At 42.0% G+C, this 26,770-nt stretch overlaps 2 protein-coding genes across 4 annotated transcripts; one reads left to right on the top strand and one right to left on the bottom strand.

Annotated features, from left to right (window-relative positions):
- APELA (apelin receptor early endogenous ligand) lies at positions 1-5,173 on the top strand. The gene is made up of 3 exons (XM_068681163.1): positions 1-463; positions 712-824; positions 3,081-5,173. Exons 1-2 carry the CDS (start codon positions 388-390, stop codon positions 798-800), a joined length of 165 nt encoding a protein of 54 aa, XP_068537264.1. The 5' UTR covers positions 1-387; the 3' UTR covers positions 801-824; positions 3,081-5,173.
- Positions 5,174-8,840: 3,667 nt separating this feature from the next.
- TMEM192 (transmembrane protein 192) lies at positions 8,841-26,048 on the bottom strand. Of its 3 annotated transcripts, none has more exons than XM_068681152.1 (6): positions 25,901-26,048; positions 22,504-22,650; positions 18,422-18,686; positions 16,454-16,588; positions 12,178-12,280; positions 8,841-10,446 (listed from the first exon to the last, which is right to left on the bottom strand). In XM_068681152.1, exons 1-6 carry the CDS (start codon positions 25,931-25,933, stop codon positions 10,323-10,325), a joined length of 807 nt encoding a protein of 268 aa, XP_068537253.1. In that variant the 5' UTR covers positions 25,934-26,048; the 3' UTR covers positions 8,841-10,322. The 3 variants fall into 3 exon arrangements, with proteins under 3 accessions (XP_068537253.1, XP_068537254.1, XP_068537255.1); XM_068681153.1 differs by lacking the exon at positions 25,901-26,048 and adding an exon at positions 20,986-21,109 and having other exon boundaries at positions 22,504-22,641; XM_068681154.1 differs by lacking the exon at positions 16,454-16,588.
- Between the last annotated feature and the right edge of the window lie 722 nt (positions 26,049-26,770).

The raw sequence follows: 26,770 nt of genomic DNA on the forward strand, positions 1-26,770 counted from the left end.
TTAAACAGTTGCAAATGGGGGAGGGCAGAGCGGGTCTCGTTTTGCATATTTTTTTTTTTTTTTCCGTGCCTGGGTTGAATTTAAAGGGGAGCGGGCGCATTGTTCGGGAGGCTCCTTGCCCCGAACGCATTGACGGGAGCTGCTGTTTACACGGGCTTTTCATCCCCGCATTGTTTGCTTATGGAAAATAAGGGGGAGTGACAAGGAAAAAAAAAAAAAAAATAGAAGAGGAGGGAGGCAAGGCGGAGGGAGGCACCGGCCGTCCCGTGTGGCCATTAACCCGGCTGGGGAGCGGGCTGCCCTGCGCTATGTGAGACGGCCGGACCCGGGGCGCTGCTCTCCCTGCCCTCCGCTGCCCGGCACCCCTCGGTACCAAGGGCCGCGGGGATGAGGCTCCAGAAGCTGCTGTGCCTCGTCGTCCTGCTGCTGGCCAGCCTCCTGCCCGCCGCCGGCCAGAGGCCAGGTAAGCAGCCCCTCGGTGCGATTCTCGCTCCCCTTCCCCTCGGTCCCCCCCCGTCCTTCTGCCGGCCGGCCGGGGAGGCAGGTGCCGCTAACCCGCTCCCGGAGCCCGGCACCCCGAAAGCAGCCGGGGCGATGAGGGGGCTGTGAGGGAGCGGGTCCCGGCCGGGGGGACGGGACAGGACGGGACGGGACGGGCGCCCCTTTTGCAACCGGTGACCCCCTGACTCTCTCTGCCTCCTTCTCCCGCAGCCAACCTGGCCCTGCGCAGGAAGCTCCACCGGCACGGCTGCTCCCACCGGCGCTGCATGCCGCTGCACTCCCGGGTGCCCTTCCCCTGAGCCCCCCGGCCGAGCCCGGGCAAGGTAAGGCGTGTGTGGTCGCTAGCACGGCCCCCTCGCGGCACATCTGTGGAAAAGCCGTGTGGGTTGCGGCCGGCGCTCGGCAGAGTAAGCGCGTTTGCTAATTGCACCTACGTTTCCAGACGCTTCAGGGCGCGTTTATACTAACCAAACCACAGGCTTGGTTTCGTCTGGTCCCCGGGCTCGAGGGATTTGTGCCGAAAATAGGGCTTTGGCGAGGCGCGGGGTACGTGCGCTTCGCCCAGAGCCGCTGGCGGGAGCCCAACCCTGCCAGGGATGCGGCCTCGCAAGCCCTGCGCCCAGCACCAAGCACGGGTCTGTGAGGTAAACTGAGGCGAAACAGCCCTCAGGGAGGCACAGGGCGAGCACTGGCGCCTGTGAGGTAAACTGAGGCGTAAGGGCCCCCAGGGAGGCGCAGAGCCCTGGCTGGAGCAGGAGGCGGCTGGGCTTTCTAGCCAGCGAGTGCTGTCAGTAACATGAAGGTAGTGGCACTTACCCACTTCAAAGGGGACTGCAATTCTCGTCAGTGAAAGGCTTTGAGATCCTCGGTTGAAAGGCTATACAAGTGCAAAACATTAATGCTTTATAGCTGATGAGGGCATATACATTCAAATAGTAAGTGCCTGTAGAAGCACACAGGTAGCATATGCAAATAGGCAAGGCATCAAAAGGAAGCCGAGGCGCTCTTGCAATTTAAGGATGAATAAAACATGCAGTCAATAGTTTTGCATCTTCTAAACTCCTTCTATATCAAAATAATGTAGCCCCAGGCTCGAGAGCATCATAAATGATGGCACAACCTGTGCTCTGTGGAGCCAAGATGTTTCGAATTACTAAGCAGTTAACAGTGAAAAGGAGACCAAAGTCAAACTTTTAACAATGCTACACCAAGAATCTCTGTCAATGCAGAAACTGCCTTAAAGAGGCTGTAGCCCTCCCCAAACAACCATTCATAAAGATACCATTGCACTGTATAGCGTTGTCCTATAAACACATGGAAAGTACATACGGGATGTTAAACTGACAAATTTCAGAGACCCAGGAAAGTTTACCTTATCTTAGGTTTAATCTCACTCAGTCTTGCTGCAGACTCAATGGCAGAACTACAAGTAGAGAGGGATGTGCAAGGAGGATGCTTTACTACTGAATGCCCTCTCTCATCACTGTGTTCGTTTCAACAAGAGGCAGATTAAATTAGATTCCCTCATCAGTTTAAATATAAATCTAAAAAGACGGATAATCAGATCAATTCACTTGGCATGCAGAAACTAAATGAGCTGAATGACAGGGAGAGTGGAATTTAGGTTCAGGGATTTCTTGAATGACTTCTGAATGGCTTGCTTCAGTTTCTAAAAAGAGTAATTTAACCTCCCTTCTTGCAGTTCAACTGTCAGTAGTTTGGGGATTGTGTGCCTGGACAACACTTACATTTTTTCTAATGTTCTCTGAAACGTTATATAATGCACTTTGTTTGAGACCGCGTTAGTTGCATGATACATATGCATTTACACTGGAATTGTTTTCCCAAGAGAATATCAATCTAAAAGCTATCTTCATAGTTGTCGTCTTTTATGTAGGGAGCTGATTGCTTGTAACAAAAGTCAACGATGAAGCAGAACAGTGTAGTTATTAATACATAATATAATATATTTTGTAGGCATTAAGTTAAAGAGAATTCTGTTTTATAAAATTGTTTAGAAATCCCTAAAGCTTGACTGGGGAATAGGGGGTGACAGGCACCTGAACTAACTCCGTTAACTCCAGTCAGCATTGTGGGTGCTCAGCTCCTTTATCTTAAGTAGGGTTTACCATCTACGTTTACATTCCCTTCCAGTTTTAGTCCTAATTCAGCAAATATTTACATGCCTAGGTAACTCGACTCACTCAAGTAATCTTATTGATCTCAATGGAGTTGTACATATGGATAAAGCTATTTGCAGATGCAAACAGGATGGACCCTTAATCCTGAATTTCAACAGGTTGTTGGAAACTGGGATGAACGTAGCAGCCTCTCTTTTTCACATCATTTGAAGTGATGAAGCCATTGAACTTGATTATTCATCATTTACATACAGAAAAGTTAGGACAAACAGATGGAAAAAAATAAAAGCTTTTGGCTTAAGTTTCCCAGTTAAGAGGAATTTCCTCAGATTTCAGCCATGTATTTCATAAATAATAAATTGTATTTCGAATAAGATATTGGATTACTAAATCTATCATTAATAGCTATTTCTTTCTCTTTCTTTTTTTTTTCCCCAGTAATTTCATAATGGGCTTTTCAGTGTTTTGAAGGTGGAAGCTGCAACAACTAAACTGATTAGAGAAGTTAGTTGTAAGTACAACTCAACAACAGCTGACATGATACAGCCACAACAATCCTGTTTTGAGGCAGTCCATCTGAAATGAACATTTTCAACAGTCCTGTGTGTCACATTCTGCAAGACCTGGAACAAAGACCCATGACTCACATCATAGAAGTGGGGGGAGGGAGAAATGGTGATGGGAAGATGTACATGGAATCTACCTGGTTAAAACATTTCATACAAATTCTTTGAATCTCATAATGATCAGTGGAAGTTAAAGACCAAATCAAACATCTGATACCTGAAATGGATTTCCCATGATGTTAAGAAGGCTCTGTCCAAGGGGGGTTCTTCATGGTCTGTGCTGTTAAGACTGAGAGAATTCGGACGTGCTGTTGACTATGTCCAACTCAGGCTGTGCATGCAAGGCAATATTTAGTGCGATGTAAAGACTTAAGCAAAGAACTGTGAAGGTCCATTTTCAGTTAATAATTTCATATATTAATGATAAATATATATATGTTTTAACACCTACGTCTTCATCTTTATGGATTTATCGTAATAGTAATGTAGTATGTGCTACTGTAATAGTATCAAAGTCAGCACTATGCTTCTGGTCCTACCAGCTTCATGTATAGCAAGCGATACCCCAGTGAAGAGTTAGAAAGTGAAGATATAAGAAAGTAAAGGGATTATTATCCCTCTTTCTGTAGGTAGAGAATTGAGGCACACTGAGATAAGAGATTAGCCAGGGGTCATGCAAAACCTACTGCAAAACTGATAACTCAAATCTCCCATGTCAGGCCTTAAGGTCAAGCCCATCCTTCTGTCTAACGAGCTGTTACTGCAAAGCCTATCATTTGTTTTCTTAAACTGGTCCGTCAGACCAGAGAGCTAAAACAGATTTGAAAATTCAGTTAATGTAGATCTATTTGCTTTGTAGTAGTTTTCCTAAAATACCCATGACAGTTTTATAAATAGAGCATAAAAATAGACCATTGAAAAGAAACCTTTGTCTGGTCAACCCCAGTGTTCTGTAGTACGTTATTCCTGTAATTAAAATGAATGGAACACTTGGAACATAACACTACAATGAATGAGAACTTAAAGCAGAAAAACAGGCTGTTCTTTTCAGCAAGGAAGGTCAAGAATACACTTAGCTTTTATTTTTCTTTTTGTTTTTAAAGATAAACTTGACAACTTTTTATATCATCAGAAATTGCAAACTACATATAAAGCAAAAGAAAGTCATACCCAGATTTTTTTTTGTCTTTAAATGTCAAAAGCTTTGTAAATAGAGGCAATTGTTATAAAGATGAGTGAAAATGAGCAGTGTAATGGTTTAAATTCAGTATTAGAGTTCTGTCTCATAAAACAATTTCTAATAACTGAAAGTTTCGGCAGTCTTGAAAATCAGGTAGCTGAAACTTTACAATGAGAGTACACATGTAACTCTTCATCTCTAAAAATTTGAAACCATAATCAGATTCAAACATGCAAAACATGACAGAGTTTCAAATTTCTTGTATATTAAAAAAAAAGTTTATAATCATCCTCTTCTGGAGTTTTGGAAAATCAAAATTAGCTATTTAACTTAGCATTCATTTGTATCCATGGCTATCTCTGTTTAGAAATAAAGACAAAGACTATGGAAAAGCAAGAAATCTCGAAAGTAACTAACAGTTATGTCTTAAAAATGAGTATATGGATATAGTGTGGCACTGGATTTTTTATATAATTATTCAATTAACTTTGAAGTCATAAAAAAGTATCTATCAGAGGGTTATATATGCATGTTCCTTTACAAATATAAAAATAAATAAAACAAGTACCAAAGTGTCCTAAGAAGCTCGATATCAGTCTCTACAAAATTATCTTAAATGCCTGTTCTTTTTAGACATGCTGATAACATTTTATTTGAAACAGACGTTGATGGTGATATTTGATAGATATGTTTATAAACCAGATAATTGATTGTATATTTTGTAAAAAATTATGCACTTCAAATAATGATGTCTCATTTTAAATAAACTACAAACATTCTTCAGACGTCAAAGGTGATGCTTCTAAAGAAAATTGAAAGTTTGTCTAGTTTCACTGTAAATTCATATGGGATCAGTGTGTAAAAAACTTTTCTTACTCAATTTCTGATAAATAGTACTTATTCATGTAAGCATTTTTCTCACATTTTCTATCTTGCTAGAAGTACTGAATTCTGATAAAAGCCACATAAAAACAACTTATTTTAAAATAACTACTGTTTAATGTAACACAATACCGTGAGATTACAGTAGAATCCAGACTGCATTGTCTCTATGTCTAAAATAAGCAAGATTTTTAATTAGTTCAAAGTGCTGGGTCTTGAAACCTCACTAATTAAAGTAAAGGACCTTATTTCAGGACAAAAAGAGAGTCCAGAATGAGTCTAAAGAGTAGCAGTGATTTCTTCCTTTACAGGTCAGAAACTATAAATAAATTTCCAAGTGCTACATGTCTTGCACAGTAGAATTAGTGGCAAGTGGTGCTGCCACAGCACATTATTGTGTTGTCATTAACCTCCGTGGGAGCAGGGCTTCACAGGACCTCGTTTTCAGTTGAGTTGGACTTGCCCTTGACTTTGTTGAAATTTTTGCATTTGATTTGTGCAACAGAAGCTTAATCTGGTAAAAACAGCTTTGCATAACAGGGTGATTAGATGTATAAACATGCAGTATGTAGACACGGTGCTACAACAGCTGAACTGATTGGATTCTCTGCGTGCATGTGTGGGTGTATGTTTAAAGGAAACTTGAGTGCAAATCGCTGTTGAAAGTCGGAACTGAGGTTCACATGGATGTAATCTAATGATCAAAAGACCTGATCAGAAGTTATGTTTTGCCCTCAAACTCACAAAGCCAAAATGTGAGTTTCTGAAACTTGGAACTAATTCCTTGTCTTGCAGTTACATGGGAAAAATTAGAATTTTATTTGAAACTCAATTACATTAAATCTTTACATTATATTGGCTATTTTACCATGAAAAGTAAAATGATGTAACAGCAGGTCAACAGGAAATGGAGGTAAATGTAAGCCTGTTGTGAGAAACAGCAGATTAGTGTGTTCCCAAAGGATAATAAACAATTCACCTCTTCCCTTTCCAGAATGGAAAAAAGGAAATTATAGAAGAATAAAGACTGGAAATATTTTCCTTACGCCACATACATATGCTATAAATACCTCCATATCTGGACACACAAAGCCATATTTTGTTAAGGGTCACGCAAGATTTGTATCAATGTCAATCGGGAGAAGCATTAGCATGGTAAATAAGTTCCAAGTGTCTGAATACCATCAGACAAGTGCAATTAGCATACTGATCTCTTACTGCTGTAGATGGCCTTTATCTTTCTTGCTAGCCATCAGCTTGCAAAATATTTGTGCAAAGTGGGAAACAACTCCAGCAGCACAAAGATCGCAGCCTGTCTTTAGTTAGCAATGATGCCTAAAAGCCTAACAAATTCCAGTGCTGATGATGCTTTTTTATGTCTCAAGCCACCTCAAGGTCAGATCGTTGTCTACCCACATGCCTTTGTGCCTTGACACCACTTTCCTTTTTTTGATTAACAGTGACTTTCGATGGGGTAAGCCTGCTTGCTGTATATTTGAACAGAGCCTTAAAAGATGAAAATTCTGTTCAAGTTTTTTTGGAGTCAGTGATTTCCTTTGTGAGGTGAGATACAGGGAGGTGTTTGCCCATAGTAATTTCCACGATGAGCTACTGAGAAAACGCAAACGCTGAGAGCCTTTCCCTTACATACAACATGAATTCACAAGAGATCCTTGCCACGTCTCTTTGATGTATACAAAGCATTTAGCCCACACCAGCATCCCATTCAGAGATTTTTAAAACTCCCATGATGTGACCATTTTGGGGCAGCCCTGAACCTTGTGCTGGGCACTAGGAAATGCTTCTCAAGCCTCCCAAACCTACAGGTGGCTTTCCTGCAAAGTGATGGGGATAACCACCTGTGCCCCAGTGCAGCAGTGAGCTGGCATTTGCCACCTCAGTATCCAGCTGGCCCCTGGCCACCTGCAGGCGCTGCATCCTAGCAGTGTCTATAACACCCGGTGTGCCCTGTGGCAACCCTGGCACCAGGGCAGGAGGTGCCCCTCGGTCTCTGGCTGCAGACAGGGACTTGGCTGCCATGGGGTGGCAAAGGCTCCTCAAGGTCACCCAGCACCACCCTGACCTGCCAGGTCCCATCAATAAACCACATCCGCCAGTGCCACCTCCACACCCCTCCTGAGATCCCTCCTGAGATGGTGACTCCACCACATCCCTGCTGTCCTACTGACAAGTGACTGATGCCCTCCTCGCTGCAGCCCCCATCCCCTCAGCTGCTGCACTAGAGCCAAGTACAGAGGAACAATCACTTCCCTCATCCTGCTGGCCATAATACTTTTGATACAGGCCAGGTTGCTATTGGGCCTTGGCCACACTGTGGGTTCACGTTCATCTGGCTGTTGACCAGTCCCTTTCTGCTGGTAGCTTTCCAGCCACCCATCCCAAAGCCCACAGCAAGTTGTTATACCCCAAGGGCAGGACCTGGCACTTACCTTACTGAATATCAAACAAGTGGATGCAGCCCATCAGCCCAGCCTACCCCAAGCCCTCCCCAAGAGCCTTCCTACCCTCAGGCCAACCACCAGTCCCACCAACTTGAGTGCATCCTCAGGCTGCTAGCAGAGGACACCAATCCCCTTGTCCAGATCAACAATAAAGAAAAATGCTAAACAGAACTGGGCCCAATACTGAGCCCTGAGGAACACTAAGGGTGACCAGCCGCTAACTGGATTGAACTCCACTCACTAGGACTCTCACAGCCCACCCAACCATACCCTTGTCTAGCAGCCAGCTTCTCCAGGAGAATGGCATGGGAGATAGTGTCAAGCGATGGTGTCAAACACTTAACCAAATTCCAAGTAGACAACATCTACAGCTTCTCCCTCATCCACTAAGTGGGTCATCTTGTCACAGCAGATGAAGCTAGTTGGGCAGGACCTGCCCTTCATGAGCCCATGGAGGTTTCTGATCACTTCATTGTCCTATATTCCTGTGTGTGCTGTGCGATGGCTCTCAAGATGATCTGCTCCACAGTATCTTAAAAGAATAGAAACAAACTGTCAGGATCTCAAAATCATTGCACAACTTAAAACAGTTGCTCACTTGTCATCCTAAATGTGTAGGAAAATTTAGAGAGCTGTCTGTATTTTCATCCATCATTTTATTAGTCACTAGTTTATTTCACTCTTTTCCTTCAAACATTGTTCTTGTCCTTACCTTCCCCCCAGTGTTTCTTTTAGAAATCCAAGCATATTATCACTGCCACTCCCTGAGCTTAATTTACCTTATAGAAGGTAATGGCTTTTTGTAAAGCAGGATTTCCCTTTTCTGTAAGGTATGCTGACCTGTGTCCCCTAATTCTTTCTCAAGTTCTCATTCACAGACATCAGGCTTACTGGTTTCTCAGCTTTTCTTAGAACTCTTTATATCCTATTGATAGCCTCCCTGCCCTCAAGAAAGAGGGGAAGTAATATACAAATCAGGTTCAGACATCTCAGCCTTGATTCATTTAGAGCTCCACATTAAAGTGCTTTTGTCTCTGCAACTTACAATTGTTCAGAATAGTATTCCAGGGTCTTGAAAATAGGATTTTAATAATGACAGATTTCACACTTTTCTGTTGTTGCATTTATTGTGCATGAACTTCACATTTCACTGCTTTTCACAGAAGTTATATAAATCATTACACACAAACACATCAAAACCTGAGTTCTAAAACCAAAGACATTTGTATCCCTCACATGTTTATTATAAAATCCTGGTTTTATTTTCAAAAACAAAGACCAACAACAATTAAGGGGAACAGTTTAGTGTTGGATAGCAGCAAAATCCCCAATATTTTTTTCATCAACCTCCATATTTGTTACACACTGAACAATTATTTCTGAAGTTGTGCCCCAATACCAAAATAGAAAGATTGTCTTCCCTCCCACTCCCATTCAACCACAAGACCACTTCCCATGAAAACATTCTTCTGAGTTTTCACCAGTGATTACCCTGTCTCCCCATAGATATTGGCTTCTAAAATAATGCTTAGTCTACATTGGTAGACAAAGTAGTACCTGGAAGAGAATGGTTCTTTTACCACCCTTCCCAATAAATCCATGCTAGTAGATCTGCAGATTCTTGTTTCTCCAACTTCCAGAAGAATTTTTTTTTAAACCACCCACGTACACACTGCAGCATTTTCATTAAGATGCTGTCATTTTTGAAGAATCAGAATGTAGAACAAGTCTAAGTGCAATTGTGATAGCATCTTGTACAGGACCTAACTTAAAACTCCCTCAACACAAATTGCTTACCAGGTCACTGAGAGCTTGCTTCAAGTATTTGTGTTAGTTCGGTAGGCAGAGAAGACAGAACAAGAATCTGTTTAGTCTTTGCTGACACAGAATCTCAGTAAAAAGAATGTCAGCAGCCGTTAAGACACCTCTTGGGGGATTTAAAGCCAACATTCTGAACATCTGCTCAGATTGCTTATCATAACCTTGTTTTGTACCACATGTGAAATATACCATTTTAGGGCACTCAGTGCCTTTTTCTTAACAGGATGCCAAGTTTCACTGCTGGCACGAGCAATAATTCATGCCTTTTCTTGGCAGAGGAGAAAAGGGGGCAGATCCAGAAAGCAAATATCTATTTTGTACAGAATGAAGTATACCACTTCTAACACTGGAAGTACTGGAATTCGGCAAGAGAACATCTTGTCCCCAACTTCAGTACTGCAAACCATGTAGCCATCCTCTACAAAGTTACCTTTTCCTTGAGAACAAGTTTGTATTCTAGAAATATAGAGTACTTCAAGATTACAGCAGGGCAAAATAGCAACAACTGAAAGAAGTTGAACCATTACATCAAGTGCAACTGTAACCTATTAGGATTTAAAAATCCTTGAAGCTCCAGATCTTTTTCAGAACTGATGTGAAAGCCAGAATGTCCCACTGTAACAGGCTTACAGCATATGCAGAGCTCATGCTTCCAGTTTAACTTCAAAATAGAAGTGTGAAAGATGACTGAAGACTCATCCGTACGAAAGTTTGGATATTGCATTGCCTCATATTCCCTCTTGTGCTCCAACAGCAGTTTTCCAAATGTTTAACTTTTTATTTGCTGAGATGTTAGCGCCAGTAGTCTCTTGCTGAGTAGTGCGTTGTGTCGCTGAAGATACTCTATTACATCTCCTTGCTTCTCAACTATCTCTTCTAAACTTGAATTTTCCCTTGAAAGAACAAAATAGTAAATACAGGTTTCAGTAAGAGATAGTAGCTTTCTGATATGAGAGGTCACTGCTGGTTAACCAATACCATAACAAGCTGCTCTCTTCAGTTTTATTCCTGTTAATCTTGACTGCTCCTCAGGGAAGAAGCAATCTGTCTAACTTTGTTTTTGGATAAGTGAGAAAGAGAGAAAGATTTAGCTAAGTTTAATGACATGTTTGCATAAGTAATATTAACATATTTCCTGCAAGGCAGTTAGGAGGAGAAATAAGGCTGCTTACTCATTTTAACTAACTTAAGTTAGTACAATTATAGCATGTAGTCTAGCTCACTAAGAAAGCCATGCCACCTCTTCTGTTTATGAAGTATGGAATTGTCAAACCTGACATTAGAAACTTCGAACAGAAAGAACAAGTGCTGAAGTTTTGCCAAATACTCCTGCCTTCCCTCACTCACCATTTGCTGCTGACTGACTTGGAAGTCTGCTCTTAGCACACAGGTGAGCATCTCAGAACTTAGGAAGTTGCTCCCCAGCCTTGCAGCACTTTATGGAGTAACATTGCCCTTAATCATAGTTCTTATGAAGTACTCAGTAACAACTTAAGTGGAAAAAGACTTAAGTTGAATTAAAAACCTACTGTGGTCAAGCTGGGAAAAAAAAAGTCTTTGACAAAATTTGCAATCCTAACTAGTAACCTGCATTACCAACTTAAAGCACCAGAACAGCTCCTGGTCAGTAGCTTAGGTGGTGGAGGTCATAGTATTAAAAAAGCATTCAAGGTCAACCGAAGGGCTGACAGGATTCACTTTTCAATAGACCTTAACTCTCCAGGGGAAGAGAGTCAGAGTTGTATAGACCTGAATTAAAATAACTATTTTGCAATCAGTTCTCACAGGAAGTTTGCACTCTTTAATCAGGAGATCAGAGTCTTTTCCTCAGCTGGTCATTGTTGCAAAGTTGTTTTCTGGGCACTTGAAGATTTCTCAGGGGAAAAGCTGAATGAAAAAGGAATGAGGTCCTCCATGCATTCACCATGATGTTGATATCAATATGCAAGTCAGACATTGTATCAAAATACCAAGACAACTCAAAATCCTTCCTGTATCCTGGATGTTTAATTCCAAGTTCCTTAAGAGCATGTACAGCCTGTGTTTGCGACACCTGGGGAAGTGTTGAAATATCAGCATCCCTAGAATTCTGCACTTCTATTTTTCACTAAGGCATACAAAAGCCATGTTTTATTAGGAAGCTTCAAAATAAATTGATATATAGAAATCCAAGTTAACTTTGCTGACTTTCTGTTGTCATTATCAGTCTCATTTGGGCAACTGAAAGACATTCAAGAAGCAAGGAGGTACACAAAGGACAGTCTCAGTACTTGTGAGTGAGGCTAATGCTGGATAGCTTCTCTGTATCACTCACCATCTTTCTCCCAAGTGACTCACCCACAATAATAGTTACTTTGCAAACTAGAAATATATTCCAAATCCCTTGCTAGAATTTTATGTTTAACTGCTGACACAGGACAGAACTGCAAAGTTTCCCTCTTTATCTATTAACTGCCCACAATTTATTTTCTTGCCTCAAAGAAGTTTCTGAAGAAGCTTCACTTATCTGTTTTGGTTGACAAATTGAATACTATACAAGTATTTCTACATGCAGTAATAAAATTACACTAGTCAGTGTTGACCGTAGTTGAACGCATGGCATGATTAATACAGAAACGTCTTACCTGAATCCAACTTCAGAAGTAATGTGACTAGGGTAAGCATACATCTTTTCTTCTTCAATTATGTCAGGTCTTGGCTTTGCACGATTGAAGTTGCTTATTTTCACTGAAAAAAAAAAAGTTTCATGAAGTATTAGAAAACTACCACCACCAAAAAATTGTATCACCAGGCTTCAAGTTAAAAACAAATCTGTAACAGATGAACATATGCTCACCTTAGAATAGGAGATGGAAAGCCAATTAGACAGTCATGGGATTAGGGAGAAGTGGAAGTAAAAGCAGAACCTAATCTCTCCTCATTCTCTGGTATAGCTGGGATTACAAATTAGTAATTTTTTTTTTTGCTTCCACCCCCGCACACTCCTTTTTTTCAGTCCTGCCACTCAAAAGACTGGGTGAAGACCTGAATAGGGAAACCTGAACATGCTGCTTAACTTGTAAAGCACAGTCCATTGCCTAGGGGAAGGAAAAAAAATCTAGCTTCCTCTGAGAGGGAACTTCAGATTTGATCTCCAAATTCAGGCCACAAATCAAGCAATGTGCAATAAAAATAGTAGAAAGTTTTTATACTGGTATCTGGGTCAGAACTTCTATTTTGAGCTCTCATAAATATTATTTTAACTAGACTACCTGCAATGAAGCAGCAGCTTGTCTGCATGCTCTAAAACTAGGGCAGACTTGGTACAGAAATCTATTAAGTATTTGAACAGAGTGGCTCTTTGATCAGCTTCATATTGTGAGCCTCACAATGTTGAGGTTATCACAACCAAGTCACTCCTCAGCATCTGTGAATAAAGTTTAAGACTAAATTTAACAGACGTACAATGGGGACAGGAGAAACTGCAGGAACCCTCTGCATTATTTGTGGAAGGAAGCTGGAAATATTTGAAGTTATTCAGTATCGGCTCCTGATTAAGGAAGGGAATGTACCACAGAGATCTAGATTACATATTTTCAACTACGTAGTTGGGGCACTTGTGAAGCTATACATTTAATGGCTCTAAAAAAAAAAAACAGTCTGTCTCCATGAGAAATCCACACTACAGCAGAGAAAGGCTGTCCTTACATGTCAATAATATTACAGGGTTTACTATAGGCCACCCTCCTAAAACAATGCTAAGACCCTCCAGAGGTTAGCTACAAGTTGGGCTCAAAGGTTAGTTATTTCTTTGACTGTATTCCTCGACAAATAAAACCACAAAGGAATAGATAGGAATTTCCAACATACTTTCTTTGTGGGAATGTTAGTCTTTTATTAAAGTGATATTAGAAATATGCAGGGTAGTCATTAAATACATATTTAGTAAACCTTTGAACATTCAACTCCGCCCTATCAGGAACTTAAGATATTACATTGACATTTAGAGCTATCATACTTCATTCCAGGCACATTTACCTCACTTGAAGGACTTATGTCAAGTCTGTTATAGGATAATCCTAGCAATTCCATGTAGATTTGATCCCTCACCTCTGGATCCTGCATCTATGTGGGCACACACTGCTGACTGAAGACATTTTAAGAATGGCAGTTATATTTCACAGGCCATTGTAATTCTAGAGACTTCTCGTTTGTTGGAGCTCTTTTGTGATTTATACAATTCACAGGTATTCCACGCAACTTTCATTTGTTAGACATTGAATATAGTAATACTTTAACAACATGAAGTCATTATAAGAATCTACAGGTTACTGTTTACACCTCACTAGTAGTTAAGAAAAAAATGAATCCACAGAAGAGAAAAAAATCAGCAATATACCAACACAAAAAAGGGTTGATTATTATGAGTTCATAGTGGAGTCACCTTAATATCTCTAGGGTTGCTACTTGAGCTGCAGAGCTACGTTAGTGATACCATCTTAACAGTAAGTGGTATCTGGTAAGTGCTTGCCTTGGAGAGGCACTCCAACACAGCAGGGGACTGTCCTTAAAGTATCCTACAAAGGAGGCTTCACGTTTCCTGTCACAGGCTGGTCTGAGAAGTAGAAGTGCATCAGTCACAACAGTCTTCCAAAGACTGAATACTTTTGTGTACATCAGGAGAGTTTTAGCTTTATGCCGAAAAGGTTAAAGCCAAAACAAACAACCATTGCAGCCTGCAAGAGACATGCAGGCAGTCCATTAGCTTACCTCAATGTGTGTTGGGATGGAAAACAAGTCATACCACGCACTAAAACAGGCGATCTAGTTTGATTGGAGAAGTTTCCCCCATTTTGAGGCAAGTTACATAAATTTGTTTATATAACTTAACCTCTAGTTATATAAGATAACCCTTGCTTTGTGCAGCAATCAAGCTTTAGAGAATGATGTGTAGACTGTTCTTCTGGGGCTGCTAAGGAAGGAAGGTAGCTCTTGCCAGAAGGGACAGTTCGCTCCCTACTTGTGCTGCAGCTCTGTCCCTCCTTTGGCTCATCAGTCTGGAAAGCAACATCACACCCTGCATCTTCCTGGTATAAGTTGGTAATGGATTTTACGAGCACTGGTAGTACAAGCTAGGGGAGATAACCTGCCTCATGACAGGTCATTTGAGAGCTCTTAGAAACTCAGGTCTCAGACCTATTTACAAGGAATTTGACCTTGACGTACTCTATTTTAATAACATAAGAGACACATAATATACCTCTGAACTACAACAGGCCTCGGTAAGAAATACTGTTTCTCACTGGAGTTTCTGAAGTTCCATTGAAGTTTTGTAGCTTATCTCTACTTGGAGTTTCCCAGCAAAGTAAGTACGCTTATGCTAAGGCAGGACGATTTCCAGCATTCTTGGAATAGCTCTCTAGGATGGCCGTGCTCATGTTTTCTCATTGCTCTCTTCATTCTTCTTTTGCCCATCTAAATGGGCAAAGCCTGACAAGATTACATGCCTTCAGGCCTCCCCACTCTTATGGAAGAGACATGTAGTTTAGAGCTGCAACCGTACTTCTTGCTGAGTTTTGACTTTAATATTGTGCCAGGAAGAGTCAAGATTAGTTTTTATGTCCCAGATGACTGAGCCACTTGGTAATATTTGGATCAACCGTATCAGTAAGAACACATCAAAACTTCTCTACAAGAAAAACTCTTCTAAATCTATACATGTATATAACAGAACCACAAAGAAGTCAGAAAAGTCAGATTATGACAAATGCTGTTGACTGTAGGAATATTTTTCCTTTAAGCTGCATGCAGTTCTGAACACTGTGTTTCCATGTGTTTCTACCTTCCTACTATTTGATTAAAAGTCAGGAGCAAAGTTTTGCTCATCTTTTTTCCTTCCACTGGAGGAACCAGTGCTACTGAGGCTACTTAAACTAAGCTGTTATCCCCTTGGTTTGTAGCTGTAAGTAAAAAGCAGCACCTCAGAAGCAGGAAAACAAACCATTCAACTCAAGACCCAGAATGTCCTGTCAGACACACTGCAGTATGCACTTTGTTTTTTGAAGAAAAAAAAAAAAGGGATAACTTCATTTTCAGTGTTATGTACCTTTTCCAGTGTTTTCAATGCAGCTACTTCTATTTAAGCTCACATGACCCATAAACCCATGTAGCTTTTAAAATGAGATTAGAAAATCATTTGTTTAAAACACTTATCAACCAGCATTTTACATAGTACTACTACTGTAGTTTGATAGAAGGAAGCTTATCAAGTCTTGCTAAGCTTTACACCAAACCTAAGAACAGACAGCCTTACAAGACAGGGACAGCACAAAGCAGTGCATCAATTTTATGCAGTGTTTTATTTTAGCATTAGCAAATATTTTAAGAGCCACTATATTTTAAAAACAGAGGGAATTCTTCACTTTTAATGACAGAGAAACTGCAGCTTCTGAGATAAGACCATATCAAGAGAAAAATAAGGTAATATAGAATTAGAAGTCTGTAGTTGAAGGCACACCATACTATCAATCCTGTGAGTTCCACCTGTAAATCCTAGATCTGATAAAGCCATCTCTCACTGCTTCACAGCTCACAACAGTTACATTTGAGGACACACTCCCAAACTAACAATCCTGCTCACAGATCTCTCTTGCAACAATTGTTTTTATTGCCACTTAACTGGATCAACAGCTTTAAACTAACAGAGCTTTTGTTTACAACACCACAAAACCACACCAAGCCTGACAGCCTACACATTTGTTTTGAATTTGGCTTGGTTCCTCTACAGGTACAAAATCATGTTGTATTTATAGTTGCAGTTAAACATCCTGTAGTACCCCAGCTGCACTACTCTGAGGGCAAACAACAGAGCTCAGTAGCCATTATAGCACTCCTCACTCAATAAGGCAAAACTCATCTTACCTGTGTAAATTACCAAGCAGGTCAGTGAACTAATCAGCTCCACACCGAGGACTCCCAAGATAAGATACAGGTACACTTTACTGTGATCAGGAAAGGAATGCTGGGTTGACAGAATCAAAAGCAGGGCTGCATTACCTAGAAAACAAGTGTTACATTTGATGCAAGATCACAGTTGCTGGCAGAAAAATGAAGTTTTCTTTCAGCATTTGACTGTAATGGTATGGAATGAGTTCTTATTGATTTTTTCAAGTTAAAAGAGTGGTGAAGAAATGGACTAGGCACACCTAATAAACAATGTGTTCACTTAAACAGTTTCTAACCTTGTAGCTACTATCCATCCTCAAAACTGCTTCAAGATCATATTTTTTCCCCCAATTCCTAGAAAGTAACACCAGTCATAATTGAAAAAGAGTAGTGTTTTCCTTCAGTGTATTTAAATATGAAGCTGAAAAAAAAGAAACTACAACTGCTAACCCCTTCCTTATACAAGGAGATATATCTGCACAGGCTTCCAGTTGTCTGGCTATTACTTTAACACTTGTAGGTTAAAGAAATTTAAACTGCATACAATTAGTCAAGGATAAGCATTTAGCTATAAACCTAACAATTGTTCTGAATTCTTTAAAGCCCCTCTTCTCATACAGTGCAGCATACATCCAATGCAGAATATAAAAAGGTTCCCCTTCCCTCCCCCATAGAAATGCTATAACCAGTCTGGATAAAGCATTACATTTATTAAGAGCATTGAAGTGTTTAGGGAACTCAAGTTCTTTTGTACTACATTAGGCAACTGAACTGTCAGGATGGAAGTGATAGCAGCAGCAGTTAGCACAGCAGGAAGTTCGCAGTAATAATGCTCACCAGCTTCTGATCTAGAAGTGATTTACATAAGAAGTTTAAAACAGATCTGATCACACCTGAACTTTTACACTTGCCCACAGCTGGTACAGAAAAGACACAGACTCAACCTAGGACAGGAAGCAGGGCATTTGAGTTTAACAATCCAGATTTCAACAGGTAGAACAGTCCTTTTACTGTTTTGAAACATCTTTAAGCCTGCTGTAGCCTGATCTTTTCAGTGCTCCAAAAACATCTTTTATCTTCGGAGCTCTACCTAGTGGCCATAGCCTGAAGTTTTGCACTCAAGGGGAACTAGATCTTTTAGTGACTGTGTGGAAAGCTAGAGCAGTAGTACCGCAGTTTATCAAGGCAGGTGAAAAGTTTACTCCAGTTATTCAGATTTACAGATAAGAGACAAACATACTGTGAAAGACCATTCTTTCCTTTTCCCCTACCACTTCCATGGGAAAAGGCTCTCAAATTAGGCAGACACTTCAATTTATTGCAGTTTTTTTTTTTGAGAAGCAAAAACAGCTAATTGCTGAAATATCTTTCAGCTTCACTGGCCAGCAGTATAGCATGGAATATATGGAGATAAAACACCACCATACATCACACACCATTCAAACAGCAAAAAAGCAGTAGGAAGTACAGTGAAATGTTAGAGCCCTGTTGAAGATTAGAATATTGTTTGACTAGTTTGAGACAAATGTTGAGCAACATGTGATCCACCCATTTCTACTTAAAACACAGCTTGAAAAGCAAAGTACACTCCTCAGAAGGATTAACAGATTAGCAGTCTTGCCACTTACCTAACTAGATAGATCAGTATGCGAATTGCCATTACTAGCAGCCAAAGACCTTGCTGGCTGAGTATTTTGTGGCTGAAAACTACAAATCACTAGATGGCTTACTCAGCCTCACACTTTTGGGCACTTATGTTCTTTACAACACGCATCTGGCAGGACAGAACAGTCCTTCAGAAAGCCCATCTGACTGAAATAGCATTTACAAATGCTCATAGACAGGTTTTTAACAAGTTCTTAAGATATATTAAATAACTATTCCGTTTTCCTCATATCAAAACTTAAGGCTTTGCAAAAGAACATTAAAACAAGTTGACTTTACCTGTAGAGTGTATCACAAGCGGAAGCCTTTTTAGATTTCTTGTTGATCGATATATTGAGAAGTAACCTCTGCTTCTGACTTTACTGTGGTGGTGGTGGATGTATCGCTCAAAAAACACATGCAGAATCCACAGAATTACTTTTGCAATGATTATGACAGTCTGCACTTTAAGTGGGTGAGTATAGTTTCCAGGGCACTTATCCTGGTTTGGATTGGGGTAAGAACAAAACATAGCTGCTAAAAACGCTAGAACAACAAAAGCAACCTGGAAGAGAAAGGAAGAAAAAATTCTAGTCAACATCTGACTTTAATAAAATCAATTCAGAAAGTCATGCACCATTACGTAAGTCTCTTTTTGAAGTTAGAAACATTAGATGCTCTTACCACAATGACTACATATCACTCTAGTAACACTCATGATTGATTGTGAGCAGAGTTGAACAAAGCTGAAAACTGTTCTCAGCATTTCCTCCAAATTGATTATACTGTTATATAAGTACCCCTTTCAAAGTAAGTTAATTTGATTCCTGGACACTTTTTAATGGGTCTTTTACTTTAAGGGGAAATTGATGTACTCAAAAAGTTTTTCACCTCCCTCATTTGTAGTTGTTACTGCTCTCTAGGACTGTCTTATATCTTACTGGAAGTCTACACTTCTTTCTCCAAAAACAGAGGGAGTTAGACATTTTCTTAAGTCAAGATTAAGTTGCTTAAATCCATTTGAGAATCTCTAGGTTAACATTAAAGTGAAACAAACATTCTACCTTACAGTGCAAGTAATCAACACCAGGTAGATACCTCTGTGAGCTAGTAAATACACTGAACAATCCCTACTACCAGATTTTACCATTTTGCTCAATTTATATCAGAATGACCAGGCTGGTGACATTACAACTTTTCTTGTCTTCTAGACTTTTTAGCAAGCTTCCAGCTTCAGCACTTAAGAGCAGCATATGCAATCCTTTGGCCAACTAGAAGGCAATATTTAGTGCAGATTATCTGCAGGTATCTGTAAGCACACAGGGACAGTTTTATTGATTTTTTTTTTAGATCCTTGCAGAATGTTTTGTCATAGAAAATGACATCCATCATTTTCTTTCACTGAACAATATGGCACTTTCCCATACTGTTTCATTGTCAAGAAGGAGTACATTAAAACTGAAAAAAAAATCAACACAAGAAAAGCAAAAGCTTCTATATACAGCAAAGACCACTTTACTTACACCTACAAAGCTTTAGTACCCCTAATACCCTTAGCTTAAAATGAGCTTCCAAGGTTCTGTACACTATACCTCAAAAACAGGACTGAAGATGAAGGAACATCTTATTTTCAAAGCTTGTTTCATGAGTTTACCTGTATTCAACTCCATGGATATCCAAGACTCCAAGACATGGATATCCACACTCCTTTCCTACTCCCTTGAACTCATTTTGCTATTTTGTCATTTCCCAAGCACCTTCAGAAGTTCCCAGAAAGTAATCTTTTAGAACCATTACATCACTACTGATATGAATTGCCCTTAGCTTGCTTGAATGGTGAATGCAGTAAGTGATGGAAAGGCTAAGGAGGCAAGAAAGGGGAGGGAACAATTTGCACACAATCATTAGTTCATAAAAGCAACACCATATCATAGAGGATGGGTAGGGTAAAGGTGAAAGAAAAGGAGAGTAAAGAGCCTATATTATCCATAATGATATTACTTCAAACACATTAAATTCAGAAAGTTTTCTTGGAAATTGGATAAGTAACGCAACTGGGAAATGAAATAGGAGGATGGTTACCAACGTAAAATTTAAGGTATAATTTAACCATTCCCTTTTCTTACAAAGCTAAGAATAACTCAGCTAACTCACTTAAACCATACCATTTACTGTTAGATTTGCCATTTTACAACAGCAACACATCCAGTTCAACTCCCTCGCAGCATCGGGGATGTATGTCAGTACAGCAAGTGGCTATATTAAGTTTAATAAAGCTGCTAACTGTATCACTAATCTACTATGGCAATGCACATATGAGGAAGTTGACAAGCGGCATTTATTGATGACAACCTGCTTACATTCCAGGGTAGTCCAACAACAGGTTTTTCACCACAGGTCAGAGAAATTTTATATACAGAAAAATATTCTTAGAAAGTAGTATCGAAGAAGCTCAGCTTTATGTATGTACATAAGCAGAAGAAAAACAGGGTGTTAATACAAAGGAATTATTTCTAGCCTGTGTGTGTTACACCATTCTGCAGAGTCTCTTGACAGGAACCAGAAGTCAAGAAAAGCAAGGCTTGGCAAAAGCCACTCAAACACCCAGCCCATCCACACACCAGCATAAGGATACTCCAGAATTTAATGTAACTAAGCAACTGCACTGAAGGAGCCATTTGCTGCATAAGTCAATTTCTTGGCACAGAAGGGAGAAGGAAAACATGAATTAGAGATACATTACAACTCTTCCTCATACATACTCATATCCTGGAGTTACCTTCTCCAGGATACCTGCTGCTTTAGTTGGCCATCTGTTGGAAGCTAACCTAACATTCTTCATATTCCACAGTTTATACACTTACACAGAAGCACAGGGGAAGGAAAAAAAATCCCATAAGCTTGTTTTCTCCATCCATCAATATGCTTCTTTTCAGCAAGAAAGAGCACCATTTCAAGGGTGTAATTTCATACAGCAATTTCATATTCCTGTATTGCACCAACAGAAAAAGTTATTTTCATTTTGCTCCAAGGACCAACTTGCTACTTTGTCAGGTTCAGGAATAGCAGCAAGACTTCATCTAGAAGGTGACATGTTGACAGGACTCTTCACCCTGCCTTTACTTCTCTCTACTTGCAGAGAGAAAGTAGTGATGGGTACAGAAGAGGCAGCATTTTTCTAGGGTCAGAGTGACTGACATTTGGCTACATCAGTTATGTCAGTATACATCAGCAGTCCCAAGGTTTAGTGGAAAGTTACTGCTCTACCATCAGTAGCAGTGTCTACCTTCACAATGAGAAGTGAAGAGGGATGGATACCAGAGTGATGCCCTGGTAGGCAAAGTAAATATGGCTGGATACTCAGTTTCCATTGGAAGGTTTTGCAGTCTGTTCAGCAGAACTGCAGTAGTAGCCTTTCCTTCTGTCTGCCAAGCAGCCTTAGGAGAGTTTTACATCTCAAGAGGCCAGGGCATATTGTTTGAATGGCTTTACACAGCTGCCTAAAGAGACCTCAGAGGCTGAGATGAACTTGAAGTTCTAGCAGAGAACATTTTGCAGAGTACTGAGCATAGCATACTTTCAATTATGAAAAATACTAAAAATCACATCTTGAGTACCCCGGCTTTATGTATAGACCATCTTTATGTCTACATTAGTGGTATTATGCTATGCAAGTACCATTTCAGTTAGCTCTTATGGCTTGAGCTCTCTACCTGCTCTTCTTCACATGTAGTTTCTATATGCTCATAAGCAGTAATACACATCTTCAGCTTTTGAAGGATAAACTCACCACTGTGCAGGAGTCTCTATTTGTCTACCAGCCTCAGCATCACCTTCATGCTGTTAGGTATAAGATTTTGCTTTGTGCTTTTCCACTTTAGCCTCCAAAGGTCAGTCAGGGCAGGAAATAACATGGATTCCTTTATCCCTCCATTCATTACCACATAAAAACCCTGGAGCAACTCCTGCTTGACTTGCTTGGTTACCATGTAAAGAAATACCTAAAGTCTTCCCTGTGAAATTAAGTTCATCCTCCAAAAGGCAGTGGCATAAACCTGATCTTAGCTGTCTATATCTAGTCTTAAGCACTTATGAATCAATAGTGTTTTAAAAGTACATTTCCAACAGCATAGAACAGCCACTATTTAAAAGGCTTTTCTTTCTAAAAAGATATGCTGCAGTATGTTAGCGCTGACAAATAAATTGGAATTAAAATTCATCAAGTATCATGTAGCATACACATTATCAAAATTCACTGGGAGGTTTTGCTTGGTTGGGAAGAAAAGCATATTAAAGTCTTGGAAGAATTCTGTCCACATGAAGAGTAACAATTCAGAATAAAGAGTACATCTTCATAAGAAAGTCATGGCTATTTAACTTACATGTATTAGCAACAGAAAATTGGCAAGGAAAACTGCTGGAATAGCATGAAATCTTGGCCTCAGTTGTGAATGCAGTGTGTGAGACAAAGTAAGAGGTGCGTCCAGAAGAGGATCATCTTCTAAACTCTGTGTTATTTCCAAAGATCCCTGGAACAGAGAGAGGGAAGAAGTAAAAACAGGTAAGCTCTAAAAGAATTATAAAAACAGGTAAGCTCTAAAAGAATTATAAATTTACAGAAATTTCTTGTTAGCAACTCCATCTTTGAAAAACAAAGAAGATGAATATTTCAAGAGATATGCTCTTATGTTCTAAGCAAACTTTTCACATCTTTCTGTGGTAGGTGTTCAATCCTTGAGGAATCTGACACCAGCATGCCTCCCAGCATTGCCCTCGGTCTTGAGGGGGTTTAGTCTTTAAAACATTAAAAATATTTCAGCATCATTCTCAAGTGAGGCCACAAATATAGTACATTCACACGAGAAGGTCCAAGAAATGACAGTTCAAGCCCATTTCATTTATCTTATACAGGTACTTCACAAGTCTGTTATTCTTGTCTTTGTCCAGACAAGTTTGAGGGAACAAAAAGGACAAACGCAGTGCACCAGCAACAGATCTAATCTCAATTTGAAGAGAGCCAGCCACTGACACTCAATACATCTTACTGTGTACATCTCAGCAATAGTTCAAGTTGAATCCAGCCACTAGGGGCTGGTCAAGATGCTGCTTTCAGTAGAGTACATGCAGCCTTTACTTGTCACATTGGTGCTGAGGTTTTCTTTTCCTCCACATTCAGCTTACATGTCTCAGCTATGTAATTTTCCTGTAGTACCTTTTTTTTTTAAAGCTAAAGTTAAGCTTGACCAGAGAGGAAGTCGTCTCTCGTGGACAAGAACTTTCCCCAGTGCAACCTCTGTCCATTCCAGGCTAGAACTCAGTCACTCAGTACATCTGAAGCTGGCTGTGCACAGGCATGCTGAACAAAGCTTGCCAGCAACTCAAACTGCTCAGGTTTCCCCTCTTAGCATTGTCGTCTCCCATGCTATAGCTTGTTTGATCTAACAGATAAAACCACTCAAGATTCCGGATCAAGTTTTGACTACTCTTCTCTGAAGTGATAGTAACTACAGCCCAGAATGAAGTACACAGAACAGAGTAACACCTGCTTGTGATGGCATTATAGCACAGACATTCAGAGATGATCAACAGCCAGAAACCAGTCATTGAGGACACTACAGAACCTTGCTTTCTGCTGCAAGCCCCTCTACCCACCCCACTCCAGAGATCCCAGTATTCAGAAAGACATGTAGAAGTCCACTGGGATATCGGTTAAATTGAGGAGTCCTCATTGCCATGATAGACAGTAGTTTATCAAGAAAAATGAGCATGTTTTCCTAGATACTAGAATGAGAAGAGATGAGTTGTTAAAACAGAAAAAACAGAAAACAGGTTGGAAGACACTCACAAAGATCAGACTCCAACTTGATGGACTCAAATTCCCCAAAGGACCACTCAAAAAAATCAGATCATATGTCTGAGAACACTATTCAAGCACTTCCTCAACTGGGCTGGGCAGGCTTGGTACCATGACCACATCCTGACAAGCCTGTCCCCAGGATACCTGACCACCCTCTCAGTGAAGAGCCTTTCCCAAACACCCAGCCATGTCATTCCCTTGGGTCCTGTCACTGTCCCCAGGGAGCAGAGCTCAGCGCCTGTCCCTCCACTCCCCTCCTGAGGAAGCTGCAGGCCGCCATAAGGCTTCCCCTCAGCCTGCTCTGAAGACACCAAAGGACCTCAGCTGTTCCTCATATATCTTCCCCTCCAGACCTTTCACTATCCTCACAGCCCTCTTTTGAACATTCTCCAGTACATTTATGTCCTTATACTGTGGTGCCCAAACCTGCACACAGTACTCAAGGTGAGGCCACAGCAGCACAGAGTGGGACAATCCCTTCCCTCAAACCCTTTCTGTAGGGCTGCTCTCCAGCCTCTTGTCCCCCAGTCTGTACATGTAGCCAGGATTACCCCATACCAGGTGGGGAATCTGGCACTTGCTCTTGTTGAATTTCACAGTGCTAGTGATTTCTCAGTACTCTAATTTGTAGATACTTCTCTGCAATGCCTCTCTACCATTGAGGGATTTAGGAGCTCCTCCCAGTTTAGTGTCATCTGCAAACTCAGTGTGCCTTTGGCTTCACTTACAAAAACATTGCTAAGAACTGGCCCTAAAACAGAGCCCTGGGGGACGCCACTAACAAGTGGCCACAAGCCTGATGTAACCCCATTTACTTTAACTCTGAGCCCAACCTACCAGTCAGTTCCTGACTCACTGCATTATGTAGGTTCACACTTCACATTAACCACAACAGCCCAGACTGGCTCCCTGGTGTTGTTTCACCTATGGACAGCTGCCTGCAACAAAGGAGATAGCCACCCAGCATTATCTCAGCCAGCAGTCAGTTTTATTTTAGTACAGCGAGTGCCACACTCACACAACTGAAGGTGAGCAACCAGGCTTCTCCTCACCCATCTCAGCCTCCTGATTACCCAGCCTTTGACCATGAGCAACCCTTGCTGGAACACCCACCCGGTAAGATGGCCTTACACTGCAGACCTAAGGATTTATAAACGCTATTGCTCTTTTCTTGTTACTAACATAAAATCGAGAAGTAGGAGTACAAGAAAGCTCTGTGCTGCCTCTCCAGGTGTAATTTTAAAGCCTGAAAGCAAGCCACAGGACAGGCACACCAGTGGCCAGGCCATGCAGCCTCATTCCTCCTAAGCACCCAGGGGAGCTAACAGCACACTCCCCCGGCAGGCAGGGAGCCTCCTTCGGTGGGACAACATCCTCTGCCTGCTCGTTTCCAAAACACAGTGGCGGAGCTTCAGGAGCTCCATCAGAGCTCGTGTGAGCTCCCACCCACCGAAGCGGGGCCACCATCAGGAAGCACTCGGCAGCACGACCTCCGGGCAGCGCGGGGAGGACGGGAGCAGCGTGCGAGCATTTCCTCCCCTCCAGAAAACCCAGGAAGCGCCCTAATTAGAGCGAGCACCAGCCTCACCGGGCTGAGCCGAAGCCCCACCCGGCATACCCAGGCGGCGGGGACAGGCTGCAGGCGGCTGCCCGGGGCTGGGAGGAGCCGCCCCGCTCCCAGCAGCCGCCCGCACCCCGCCGCGGCTCCGTGCCCCCGCTGCTCGGCGGGGGGCTCCTGCTTCCCAGCCGGCGCCTGTCGCCCCCCGACCAAAGCGGGGAGGAAGAGGAGGCCCGAAGCGCTGGCTGAAGACAAAAATAAACAAAGAGAGGGAGGGAGAAGAAGGGGGAACCCGCGCAGCGCTCGCCCCCAACGACAGCCGCCACCGCGCACTGGCGGTGCCCCCCAGCCGCCCCGCACTCACGTTGTCCAGCTCCGGCTGCCGCCTGGCCGCCATCTCGGCGCCCCGCCCCGCCTCGCCCCGCCGCCTTTAAGCGGCGCCCCGCGCCTGGGCGCAGGGCCCGGCCCCCGGCACGCCCCGGGGAGGAGCCGCAGTGTCCCGGGCCCGGCCCCCGTCGTCCCATCCCGGGCTAAAAGCCGGTGAAGGGACTGGGACACAAGTCACATGGGGAGCGGCTGAAGGAACTGGGGTTGTTTAGACTGGGGAAGAGGAGGCTTAGGGCAGACCCTTATTGCTTTCTGCAGCTACCTGACAGGAAGGTGTGGGGAGCTGGGGATCGGTCTCTTCTCACATAGGACTAGAGGAAGTGACCTCAAGTTGTGCCAGGGGAGGTTCGAGTTGGAAATGAGGAGACATTTCTTCTCAGAAAGAGCAGTCAGGCATTGGGACGGGTTGCCCATGGAGGTGGTGGACACCGTCCCTGGGGGTGTTCAAGGAAAGGCTGGACATGGTGCTTAGGGACATGGTTTAGTGGGTGACATTGGTGGTAGGGTGATGGTTGGACCAGATGATCTTGGAGGGCTTTTCCAACCTTAATGGTTCTGTAACTAATGAGAGCGGGGCCAGAGGTGGTGCCCCCCGTGCCCTGGTGGCACTGCAGGAAGGGAAAGGCTGGTGGCACTGCGAGTGCAGGACATGCTTTTCCCCTGTTGGAGCAGTTCTTCTTCCCTCACGGCGGATGTGTCTGATGAGAAGGGAATTTGCAGCGAACAGAATCTGGGATGTTAGTGAAAGCGGTGCCACAGGGTCAGAGCCCAGCCCTGCAGTTTGTTCCTGTACCCTTCTTGTCCCTAAGAGTGAAAAACAGCAGGTGTCCAGAAGAAGGCATGGGAA

Source organism: Anas acuta, chromosome 4 (genome assembly GCF_963932015.1).
Source record: "Anas acuta chromosome 4, bAnaAcu1.1, whole genome shotgun sequence".
Lineage (NCBI taxonomy): Eukaryota > Metazoa > Chordata > Aves > Anseriformes > Anatidae > Anas > Anas acuta.

Excerpts from the sequence above, each read along its gene's own strand:
- APELA (XM_068681163.1), top strand. The coding sequence starts at position 388 with ATGAGGCTCCAGAAGCTGCTGTGCCTCGTCGTCCTGCTGCTGGCCAGC. Across the intron at positions 464-711 it reads CGCCGCCGGCCAGAGGCCAG|CCAACCTGGCCCTGCGCAGG; the intron begins GTAAGCAGCCCC and ends CTTCTCCCGCAG.
- TMEM192 (XM_068681152.1), bottom strand. The coding sequence starts at position 25,933 with ATGGCGGCCAGGCGGCAGCCGGAGCTGGACAAC. Across the intron at positions 12,281-16,453 it reads CTGCTTGGTAATTTACACAG|TGAAAATAAGCAACTTCAAT; the intron begins GTAAGATGAGTT and ends TTTTTTTTTCAG. Across the intron at positions 10,447-12,177 it reads ACTTCTGAAGTTGGATTCAG|GGAAAATTCAAGTTTAGAAG; the intron begins GTAAGACGTTTC and ends TGTTCTTTCAAG.